The sequence below is a fragment of the Tinamus guttatus genome, unplaced genomic scaffold (genome assembly GCF_059628265.1).
Source record: "Tinamus guttatus ecotype Peru unplaced genomic scaffold, ASM5962826v1 Tinamus_guttatus_pri_ptg000652l, whole genome shotgun sequence".
Classification (NCBI taxonomy): domain Eukaryota; kingdom Metazoa; phylum Chordata; class Aves; order Tinamiformes; family Tinamidae; genus Tinamus; species Tinamus guttatus.
In genome coordinates, this window is record NW_028289186.1 from 1183996 (window position 1) to 1196723 (window position 12728).

At 37.9% G+C, this 12728-nt stretch overlaps 1 protein-coding gene across 16 annotated transcripts in view; it reads right to left on the reverse strand.

Annotated features, from left to right (window-relative positions):
* KIF1B (kinesin family member 1B) overlaps positions 1-12728 on the reverse strand; it is an 83129-nt gene that overhangs the window by 67060 nt on the left and 3341 nt on the right. For all 16 annotated transcript variants that reach the window (XM_088536146.1, XM_088536157.1, XM_088536149.1 and 13 more), the window contains exon 2: positions 11164-11348. In XM_088536146.1, coding sequence (XP_088392272.1) covers positions 11164-11269 — 106 coding nt within the window. In that variant the 5' untranslated portion in view covers positions 11270-11348. The remainder of the gene's footprint in view (positions 1-11163; positions 11349-12728) is intronic.

Consider the following 12728-nt stretch of genomic DNA (forward strand, 5'->3'; position numbering starts at 1 on the left):
CTCTCCGAGGAAACAATAGAGTTGGATCACAGACTCTCCTGTGGTCGAAAACGGAACAAGCAGCATTATTCAAAACCCCAGCATTACTCAAAAATTAGTCTGTTGTGAAAATACACATTTCCCTTTTTTAAAAAAAAAGTTTCAAATCTCTTAAAAGAGGCCACCTCTTTCAGAAAGAAAGCAAAGCAGCCAACAGCCTCAGTTAAAAGACTAACTAGTTTTTCCACTCAGTTTGCTTGGTGTTTGGAAATGCAATACGCACTTGCCATAAAGCTTAGCCCACCTGTTTTCATCTTAAATTTGATCCATCACATTCATGAAGGGTAAAGTTCAGGCTCCACAATTTAGGCTAGTGGTTACCTTTTTCTTTTTTCTTTTGTTTTTTAATATAGGCTTCCTTCATCTGCTTCACACTAAGTTCCACATCCACCTCACTGTCTTTTCTAGGGTGCACGTTTTTCCCCAAAGTATACCCTGAGAAGCATGACACTAGGAAAGGGTGACTAACGTGCAAGAAGTCAACTATGTCAGAGGTTGGGAATGCAGCTTCCACAGCAACACGAATGAAACAGAGGAAGCCTCCCGGCTGCCAGGAACTCTGCTTGCTGCCCGCTCTACTGCAGTCCAGCCCCAGCCTTCTCATACACCTACAGCTGCAAGTTTCAGGTCTATTTATCTGATTCCTTCACTTTCATCAGTAGTTTAAGGGAATTCCTGCTACATTTGCAAAGGCACCCAACAGAGACCAATTATGAAAATGTAAGATTATGACCTCCACTAATATCAAGCACACTGAAACCGTCTTCACTTGAAACACTGAACATCAGGGGAGTAGCTGGCAGCAATCAAGTCTGATGTGGTCGGAGTGCGAACTAAGTGACCAGGCAGGTAATGACCCCAGATACCACATCTGACAAAAGCTGGTGAGGAAGCTAAGAGAACAGGGATTCAATCTAAAGCAACTGACCTACACAGGTGTCTGTTACATGAAGTATCTTCTTTGGAGGGACAAGCAGATCCATAAAATCTAGCTACTTGTAGAGAACCTAAAGAATATTTTTGAAGAAAATTAAAGGTCATCTTTATTATACAAATAACCTTTAATCCTAAGGTTTCATAGGGAAAACTGCAAAAGAACCAAAAATAACAAGCAATATCTTAAATAACCCATGATCAGGCATAAGCTAGATTTAGCTGGCACCATTAACTTATGTACCATGTTATTCGCAAGCTACATTTCCAGCTGAATAAGGAAATGAACTGAAGTAAAAACTAGAAGGCTCCAGGGGCTCCAGTATCTAAAAGAATAAAAGCTTCTGAGTTTTGTTTGTTTTTTAAAATACACAAGGCCAAGAAGAACCATTATTAGTGAATCATGAAATGGGTCACCATCTATCTCCTCTCACCACACCAGACTCATGGAATGGTACACAAACTAATGGATTAATTACAGAGCCTCAGGAAATGAGAAAGGCAATAAGGCAGAGATCACAGCAGGGAACACATTAATGGCCTTTTTATCTTACAGAATAAATTTGTTTATCTGATATTTTCAAAGGACCAATGTGGCAATTAACTTTTCTGTTTGCAAACTGACACTAACGCTTTGTGCTAGAGCTATAATTAGTTACCATCAGCATGGCACTGTAGCAACTTTTAATGCTGGAGTAAGCCAAAGCAGCCAGTTTCTGAGAAACCTGATCCCTTTTCCAGGTCCCATACTTCACCAAGTGCCAATTTCTTAGGTCACGTGGAATCCTTCAGCTTTTTACAAGCTCGGGTTTCCTGAACACATCAGAAAGTAGAAGAGGTATTAAAAACAAAAAATCCTCCTATACTGTTGATAATGAGGAGGATTATGTACAACTCTGACAGAAATGTGAAAAGCGCCAAAAAAAAGAGCTGAAGATATTATTCTCCTTTATTCTCCTTCAGTTACTAAAACTCCCCGAGGAACAATCAGCTAACTAAAGTTCAGATTTGCAGTCCATCATTTTCTTCTAGAACAGCAAACTGAGGGAAAAGGCATAGGAATATTCATGTTTCAAAACTACATTCTGCAATCTCTTGCTTTAGTTGGGGGAAATAAACGTCCAGTTTGTCTTATTTGAACTATTCAAAATTTCTGGAAGTTCATAATATGCTTCAAATTAAGGCACAGTATTTACATCGGTTTTCTATTTTGGTAAGCAAATACAATAGGCAAAAAAACATTAAAGTCATAAATTGACATAAAACTTAAATATAAACATACTGTGTGAATAAGCAGCACTACCATCACTGCCATCCCCATCCAGTAACACACAAATTATATAGGAAGTAGGTTTACATTTTGAAAGCCTCTTTCTCCTTACAGTTATAGGAGAAGTCATACACTGTTGCTTCATGTTGAGGTGCATTTAAGTGATCTATACATTCTCTGAAGTTCAAATTATTTTAACATTTTAAAGCTGTTTAATGTCTGTTTTTGACACTTAACTACAAACATACACAACTCACCATTTTAAATAACCTTACCCCTACCAAATAATCAACATACAGCAATTATCCCCTAGTATAAAATATATATATATATATATTTTGTACACAAAAAAGCACATGCTATCCTGACCCCTTTGACAAATTTTAATTTTCTGAAGTACTATGAAGTAGTAGTATACATCCAGCAGCTGCATTTCCTCTACACGGTATGCTTTGTGCATAGAGTTTGTCACTGAATTGAGTTTTTGAAGGGTAGAAAAACATGAAGGTAAGTAATGTCACAAACAAATTGTGACCATCATTTTCTGTGAGGAAGTCATCCATTTAAAAGTCCCAATGAGCAATTCAAAACCCAAACACAGTGACAATCTTACAATGCAGCTCACAGGCACCATTTCCATAACAACAATATAACTTCCAAAATTGGAAGTGGGCTCCAAAGCTTTAGAAAGATCAACGTGACATTCTTAGGGCCTTCTTATCAAAATGGATCCTGCACAATTGCACAGCTGGAAAACTGCAGGGGCAAAAAAAGAGGATAAAAAGTGACCTATGGCCAGGAACATAAGAGATAGTTAAATAACTTCTATTCCCACGCTCCCTCAAACACAGAAGAACAATGTCCGTCCTTCTCCTCCACTTAGTCAACTAATACAATAGAAATGACATAGCTTTTTTTTTCCCCCCCTCCTCCCTCCTTCTTCCTCCTCTCCCCTCTAGGCCCTTTCTCCATTTTCAGATGCAGCTGATAAGTACGGTTAGCTCCAAGAAAGGACTTTTTCAAAACAGAATACATAGTATTCTTTTCTTCTTGCAGTCTGAATCTGCATTACGAACTACACACTTAACCCAATTAGTCTGTGTACAAGGAAAAAAATGGTAAGGACTGCATAGTCTAATAAAAGATACAGAGAAAGACAAGCACAAACAAGCAAGGAATGATGGTTCTAGATGTGCTGTGTGAACAATACCAAACCAATCACCATGTTTGATTTTACCCACTTTGATTAAGCACACTTAAACAGGCAGCTTTATTTCTATGCTTAAGACACTTAACATAGACCATTCTGTACACCACTGCTTGTTCCCTAACTAATATTTTTCAAACCATTCACTATCCACTGTCCGTTAGCATTGAAATAAAATACTTTCAGATTTTCTGATCTACTAGACCAAATCCACTGATAATTTTAATTAAAAAAAGAAACTGTAATTCTGTATTTTGCAATGCACTTTACCTTTCAATTGTCGTTTCAGACACCTAAATATTTTTGCCTTAAAAGACAATCTTGACTTGCTGAAACTTATATCCAGAAAGTATACAACAAATATGTACATATTTTTACAATTAGAACCACAAAGTGGAGCAAAACAGAGATCTGATACAAAGTTAGTCTTCTGTGATGCTTTCAACCGGAACAAACACTACTAAAAGCAGCAGCATTCTCACTCTCTCCCCAAATACGTAAACATACAAGCACATTCCCAGTTCAAGCCTTCAATTCTGGACTTGCACTTCCATTGCCCATCAAAACTACCCAAGTGAGGAGGGACTGCAAAACTCATGGGGGAAGCTTTATCCATGATCATTCCACTGCCATCTACTCAGTCACGTAAATATTTTTGTGCCGGTACAAAGGAGCAAAATTACTTCTGAGCTACTTAAGTGGTGTGTTGAAATTGCAGTCCAAGCCTAACCTATTTTCAAGTCAGTCAGCAAAAGTCTCTAGCATGCCATAAATTTTGCAGATTAGCAATTGCTTGCAGTTCAGTGATACAAGCAGCTCTTTCTAATAAAGCCTTGACACAGGGTGACTCTGAAGCACACAAAAGGTAAGACTTTAAGCTTAATCTCATATTCCTTATTGCATTGAAAATCAAATCTCTAGATTCAACAGCTCCACCTTCATTAGCAATCAGACTCATATTACAGGGCATCCTGCCATCAGACATGCCACATATTAGTCACTCTGAATGGTACTCCAGTGAAGAACTGGCTAACTGCAGTCTGCCCTTCAGATAACACCAGCAAAGAGAATTAACTTGGACTAAACCCTGGGATTAACTGCGGTACAGTCTGTGCCGGGGAGGGAAAGATTCCTAGTTTAATAACCCGAAAATCCCTTATCAATTGCCAGCCAAAAACTAAAGCCATTAATGGTAGAAATCAAGTACGGAACTAGAGAAGTTGAACTTCCAACATTTGTGCAATTCATTCTGCTTTCGGGCATTTACACCTTCCATGCCTATATTGCTACCCATCTGTCAAAACAGAAGGCACAAAGCCTTTTTTATTTCCACATGCAGAGTAAAACTGGTTCAAACCAAGGGTTTTCATCTCACAAAAGAAGCTTGACACCAGCAATAGCTCTCCTAATGGCAGCAGCAGTGTCTGCAGCACACACACACATTCCTACCAAATGCCAACACACACTAGACAGAGCTAGCAAGAAAGGCACTGTCCTGCCTACACTTTTGATCTCATTGATGATTAGTAAAGGGACGGATTAAAGTTCTCAGAAAATATGCTAGTATAGACAGAACTTTGGAGACAGTAAGATTTCTTCTGTAAAATCAGTAACTTTTCAGAAAATAAATAACAAGTAATCATTTTCTGTGACTTCTTCAAAATGCATTTCAATCAATACAAGCAGCAGTTTTATTTTAGGATTTCTGCATAATCAAACACATAAAAAAGTGATCTTGGTCTTTCAGAATCAAACATTCAAGACCACGTTAACATTAAATATTCGCAGTCTGGAAAAATATATCTGCGCCATCTGTAGACTGGAATGACAACAATGAGAGTGTGTTTGTTAGCAAGAGCAGGGTGGAGCAGACATTCTCATGTGCTGGAACGTGAATAACACCCCACAGAGACATGTTTAATACAGGCTTCTTTCCCAGGTATACGTTGCAAGCAGATATAGGGCTATATTGTTTTTATAAGAAAGCCTTGCAGAGTTGTTATTACAAGAGATAAATGAAGGGAAACGGACACTTCCAGCTTGTAAAACAGTGCTTGCTTTGCACAGCAGTGCAAAGCATTGTTTGCATTTTTCAAGTCATTAAAGGCAAGGAAACCAAAGAGAAGCTAAGAACAGCTTGTGTTGGAATTCAACCGGATTCTCTCCCCACTGTGGAATTCCAGCCCTGCACTAGGAGAAAGGCTGGGTGGGGGAGGCGCCGTGCTCCACAGCACCAGAGCAAAGCAAGGACTTGCTCACAGAAGCTGCTGGAAAGCCGCTCTCATCCTCAGCTGCTCTTACAGATCCAACTGCTATAAATACCACCTCTACAGCTGGCGTTTGGGGAGAACAGCATGCCAGCAGGCTTTGCATCAAGTGGGAGCTAGCTGAACCAAACTGTTCTAGCTATCAGAAAAGATAAATCAAATCCATCCCAAAACTTCCAAATTGTCATCTGACAAGTCCTTTAACTGCAGAAGTTGCATCTGGCTTATGCACATAGGTGGCTAAGCACTTGGAGTCGAGCTGAACTGTCATTCACAGAACTTGGAATCTCTATTATTACAATTCATTTGACTTCCAAAACAATTCCCAAGTCAAATTCAACTGCAAGGCAATTCATGCATCTTCCATGGGATATACAGTTCAACTTGCCACAAAATAATCCATCTTGGTAACACATCTACCATGACCACAGAATAGTGTCAACATATTTGACATGCATTCATTTAGTTTTAACCACACTTGCAAGGATTTAGAGATTAGCAAACCAGGACAGAGATTAAGTGACTTGTCTCCACTTTGGTTTATTTTTGATTTATTTTGGCTATTTCATCATACAAAATGTAAGCATTAAAAGAAAAAACATAAATGACACATACAGACAAACAGGCTGCAAGTAGAAAAAATGCTAATCAAGAAATGCTTGAAGAGCCAATGTTTCTTGGCAGGCACAAGTTATATCAGAGCACCATGGTACTCCCATTTTTTGAGCTACCTAAAACATTTAACTTTAGGAAACCAGATTGAGAGTCAAGAATGAAATCTATCTGTGACAACAAATCCTCCCACTACTCTATTCTTTTATGGAAAATGCATCATTTCTGGTTTTCAAGAAGAGAAGAAAAAAGGTTATTAGGTGAGACAGAATTACCATGAAGTCTTCTGCTCATCTTCTCACCCTATGTAGTAGCTGCGACACAAACTCCCACTTTAACGTCTGTACATCCCTGATTCTAGACTAAATAAAACCAGTTTCTTCTAAAGACTTATCATTATTTCAGGCTAAAAACTATCCCCATGATATTAGTGAAACTGTCCAAACTGATTTTACAGAATAATACCGCAGAGCAATTTTTTTTTTATTCCTCTAAAGCTGTACACACAGTTTTGTCTTTCTTTCCTCCAATACAATAGGCATTTTTATTCATAAAACAGTTAAAAAATAGAACAGCAAGCAACATCCAATCAAGTAGTGGATGAATTACAAAAAGATTGCTTTGCTCTCTCAAACTTCATGATTTTGTCACTTTAGTTCTTGCTGTCAAGTATCAGCAATACAGACAAGAACGCCATAAATCTAATTACTTCTAAGCCTACTTTCCCAACCATTTTTCCTGTGCTCCAGGACTACTGCATAAAACAGGATAAAACTTAAGGAAATCTTATATAAAAACACTTTTTGTTCTTTTTTTTTTCATTGTTGTTTTCTTTAAGTGCCTAACTCAATATCTACAAAATATCTCCTTCTTTAGAATTTGGCATTCCCAAATCAGCTTCTGAAATAGGATTCAGCAGCTTCTAGCTTCTGCTTTAAGAATTCCTCTACTGGCTTCCATTCTTCTACTCCCACTATCTCTTCCCATTTCCACTGAAGAACTTTTGGTAATATCATTCAGATACACACCGTCTGCAATCAACTTTGCGCTGAGCATCACAGGCTTCTGCCAAGATATCAGCCACTTAAATGCAGTCAGCACATGTAACGAGCTAGAGCTCAAGTCAAATAAATTTCTGAATTTTGCAACATTTCATTTTCACAACATATAATTCAACAACAGAAGGACAGGGGCACTCTGACAATTCCTCGAGTGCAAGATATTATATTGCTGCAGATTATAACTCCCTGTGCATCACAAAAGCCATAACAAATTTAATCTTGTCTATTAAAAAAAAAAGATCAAGTACTGATCTCATAAATTGCCATTTTAGGCATATAAAGAGAAAAGCCCTGATTTCTCTCACTAATGCGATTTTTGGTAGAAGTGCTACTGTATCTATTATAACCTTCAATATTGAATCATTAACTTGCACCATGATCTACACATTAAATTATTCCTGGATGTTTCTACTAGTGCTTCAAGTTATTTAATGACAACTTATTACCCTCAATTCAATTTATAACAGACGCACTTACATGAAATCTAAAACTTTCAAAGATTAACAATGTTTTCATACTAGTTCCCAATATCATCAGGCAAAGACAAACAAGGCAAACAAGCTGGTTCTACAGAAGGTTTCTTTAAGTAAAATTATAGAAATAACAGACCAACCGTGGGTCTTGATCTTGTATGGAAAAATGCGGTAAAGCACCAAATAGGAGAACAAGGCAATTCCATAGGGAAGACGCACCTCAAGTTCACAAAATTAACTTGCTTTGTTTGGACTTGTTTTGATGGAAAGTTAGGGTGGGTAATAAACTTGAGAATGAACTTTTTAGCCCAGGATGATATTCTGTTTTGCTAGTAGTCCCACCATGAATAGAGGTCACTCCAAAAAAGTTTTTAACATCCAAACTTATTTACATAAACTGACCAAAAATACAAAAGCAGTGCATTAGCAAACAGCCCCATACATATTCAGAGTTAAAAAATATACACTTTATTATAGATGCCATTAATGAATGTTGGAAAATAAATGTTTTAAGTGTGCAATTGCAATACACTTTGCTATTTACACCTCCATGCTGTTTGCCATTTAACAACCCCAGCTGCCTAAGTTTCACTATGTAGTGTAGTTTCTGCCTGTATCAACCAAAACATTTACAAAACCCAAACTTGGACATAGTTTAAACCCAGGGTCCACAGAGGTTTCCTAACATGGCTTTGCCAAACAATACAGAAATAATTAAAGACGAAATAACGGTCAAAATCCCTACTTAGCTATGAGGCTTCACACTGGCTCATCAATCCTGTCCATCCCAATAGTTCCTTAGGCTTGAATTACAAGATGAGAGAAGCTCAACTGCCTTGCAGGTTGAAAGTATTTTCTACTCCACATCTCACCAGCCTCCCAGACTTGCCAGTATCTCCCACAACAGCAGGAGACTGGCCTCCTGCCCACCCGACTAGTGCATAAATGAAAAGACAACCCCTTCAGAAGCAAGATTTTTGATCCTCGATCATTTTACTGGCATGGTGTGAAGAGATGATGCACGCAGTTCACAGACCAGAACTGCTCCTGAGGCCCCTGTACTTTGAAATTGCAGCATTATATCTGAGTCTTGTATTTGCTTTTGCCAAATTCTATAACCAGCCTTCAGCTAACAAGTAATGAGTGCAACAATGTAACAGAGAGGCTGCAGAGGTGGAGGAATCAAGACATGAATCCATGGAAGACAGAGGACTAGTACTTATGCCTCAAACTGAGCATGCAACCTATAAGGACACCAGAAAGTTTTCAGTTTTTTTTTGGTTCATGGAAACAAAACACCACTACCAAAAACCCACTCCTTTCTTTAGCTTTCTTCTGTATTTCTCCTTAGAGGGAGAATGCAGGGAAAAATGGCCCACCAACTGTAAGAACATGTAACTGCTGCAACCTATAATTCCTTTCCCACAGTCTGTAATAGCCCCTAGTGACTTAAACCTGACCATCTGTCATATCACCCATTTTGTATCAGAGCTGTAAGACTCAAATAGAAGTCTGCAGATTGGAAAATTTCCAGAGCACAAAGCACAACAGAAGCTGTAAAAGAATTTCCAACTAGATAAATCAGGAAGTATTTTTCCTTTTAAAAAAATGATGTAGTTTCTCAAAATAAACTGTGCAGCTTCAGCTGCACTGTAGCACAGCTTTAGCATTCAAAAAAAAAAATTTTTTTGTCCAAAACGCATTTCAAATCAGGTGACAAATGGACTGTCAGAGATTCACAGGTCATCTTTGTCATTGTACAACAAGCAAGCAGTTTCCTGGAGTTAGGCTCATGGAGTTAGAAAATCTTAAGTTTCTAAAATTTTTGCTGTCAAGTTATGACAGCAGCAAGAAAACCCATTATAGTGGCACCCAGCAGTGTTACTGTGGCTTAGAGCTTGCTGGTGTTTCCATTACAAATGCCATCTAATCAAGTCTCCCTTTCTTCCTTTCTATGGCATTTTGGTCTGAAAGTTGGCCAACAATGTCTGCCTGGACAAAGAGAAATCCTCCCCCCTCTTCACTTTTTTTTTTAAAAAAAAAAAAAAAAAAAAGTGTACATTATTGTGATGACTTCTAAACATTTTTTTTTCTTCTTTCAAATGGCAACTTTTAAATTCAACCCCACAAAAGCTCTTCTTTTCTAGCCAATATTTCACAAAAGGTCTGAAAATAAGAATTAACTGCCCTGAAAGCAGAGTTCTCCCATCTGCCTAATGCACATTTATTGCATAGCATTTGACTGGCACCACAACCGTTAATTTCAATGCCATTGTAGAAGCAACTTAAGGTACTGTTTGGGCTAAAAAAAAAAAAAAAAAAAAGGGAGGAAGCCTGAATTTAACCTTCTGCTTGTAAACAACCATGAGCAAATACTTGAGCAACACACAGAGAAGCAACTCAGTGCTACTGGAGTGGTATCTCCTACAGATACCAACAAGAAGAAACTATTACACTATTAGAAACTCTTACAAAGAAACTATTTTGAAAACAAAAAATTACCATAGAAGAACAGATTTAGGTATGGTTTTAGGTTATACCTGATTAAATGACACTGCAGAAAATGGAGGCAATACCTATTTAAACTTCAAAGGTGCATAAAAAAATGTTAAGAAATGGTGTGCCCACATTCAGTTTTCCATAGAATTTGTTTCTTCGATGTATTTCAAGTCATATATCAAAAAAAAAAAAAAAAAAACATAATAGCTACTTGGTAAGAGTAACACTTTTAGTTGGTCGGAAAATAAAAGGATTTTATTTAGTCTGTTATTTTGCTGTAGCTTAGTCATCTAATCTGGTAGGCATGAAACTTGACATCCTTTTCCCTCAGCTTTCTCATGCATATTATGCTCCTAAACAAAAGCACGGACCGCAAAATAAGCACACCAAGAACTGAAGTAGACCAAACACAAGTTGCAGTACAACAATCTTAGACATCTTACGCCTAAACGTAATACGCCTATGTCCCTGTATCTGTCCCATCATAGTCCCACCCACTGATGTTAACATGGAGTATTCAGTTCAGTATCCTAATTATTCTGCAGAATTCTCACTTTGCCATGAGCAAACACCATAAGCAACTGCATCCGAACTGAAATACTCATGATTTAGACTTTTTAGTCAAACTCAGAGATAATTAAGTTTGTAACAAGAGCTACACATGAGAAGAAGGTTCCCTAAAAGGATTATTGCACATGATGTAATGTATACAGTAATCAGTTTAGTCTGATCATAAGAGAAGGATTAGGCAGGGAGGCAGAGAAGAGAGAAAGACTCCATTATGAGATTAAACTGAACTTACTTGTTGAATTGCCTTGCATCTGGATGATACATTTTGATTCTTTGCTGGTCTCTCGAGAATTGAAGGGCCGGACCCGAACAGCCACCTTCACCGAAGCCCCCGACATTCTGATCGCTTGCAGTGCAGTCAACAAATTAAAATTGAATGGGATAGGGTTTTCAAGTTTGCCTTCTTCTTGGCGTTTTCTAATGAAGAAAAAGATATAACTTGATTATTCACTGCTAATGTGTTTAAGATGCTAAAAAAAATGGGACGGTACAAAGTCATACAATCACATCATTCCTCTCAGCGTGCCCACCTGCCACCCCTTCAACAAGCTGCCACTTCAAAGACAGAACTGGAAATATATCTATCAGCACCTGTACTCCGTCTCCCTTGTCAGAAGTTTCTGTCTTTTGAAACAGCTCTTTTGAAGTATACAAATAGGTTTGTTTTCATTACTAGGTTTCTTCCCAGAAAGCAGAGAAGCTAATATTAAAATGAAGATCTGGTTGCAACATGTGTCAAGCTTAACCTAACAAAGATAATTTTAGCTGTAAAGATACAGCTGCTTATACGTCAACATAAGCAAGCTACTACACTTAGGTTCTCTAGTTTTCAACTTTTGCTAATTTTGCTAATGTGGTAGTGCATTAGCAATAACAGCGTAAGTAAAGTAGAAGTGTAGTCCCCTTCCACAAAAAGCACTGCTATGTAGCAACTGTAGGAAACATTTGTGCTCCTGGGAAGCGCCTCTTCTCAAACAGAGATATAACCCACTAACTACTTGCATACATAGTAATCTTTAAAGAACACAGTACTCCTTATGGAGGAAGAGGTATCAAGAACATTGCCTTCAGGGTGCATATTACTCTATCTTCTGCAAGTGTTCACCACTGATTGCATTTTCAAGTTACTATCAAAATACTTGTCCAAATCCTAACACATCCAAATGATGGAGCACTATAGTTGGCAGGGAACTATCCATGACATCCAGGACATTTGTCAAGCCATGTCTATTTGCCATTGTACTGAAACGTAGGAATAAAAGATTGGTTCAGTTATATTGATTCTTATTTTCCCTGAACAACCTTTTCATAGGAAGATCATTTTTCAACAAGCCTATAATTAAGCTGTTTACCTCACTACCATAGGATGCTCTCAGTCTTGAAGTTCAACATGGATTCAAAAAGCCACCAAAACCAGAGAAAAAAAGCACTGAGAGTTAATAAAAGCAAAGATACCAAAACTTATCTCAAGAACTTTCCAAGACACTGGTTCTCAGAAGCTGGAAGTCTATACTGACAAAAAAAACCACTATAGGGTTCCTTTATTCTTGTATTCTAAATTTCTGCTGCTGACCACTGCTAAAGCCGGAATTCTGGGCTAGATGAATCTTTGGTCAGACTCAATGCAGCCATTTCTATGTCCAATCCAAGATACGGGCAGACCTCTACCTTGCCCAAGTCAGTTACATGACCTTGAAAGCCCAAGAACCTTTCTTTTTATGGTTAACTATATGCCACACAGCCAATGAAATGCTTGTTTCAGGGTTATAATCATAATGTTGCAAGATCACAGAACGT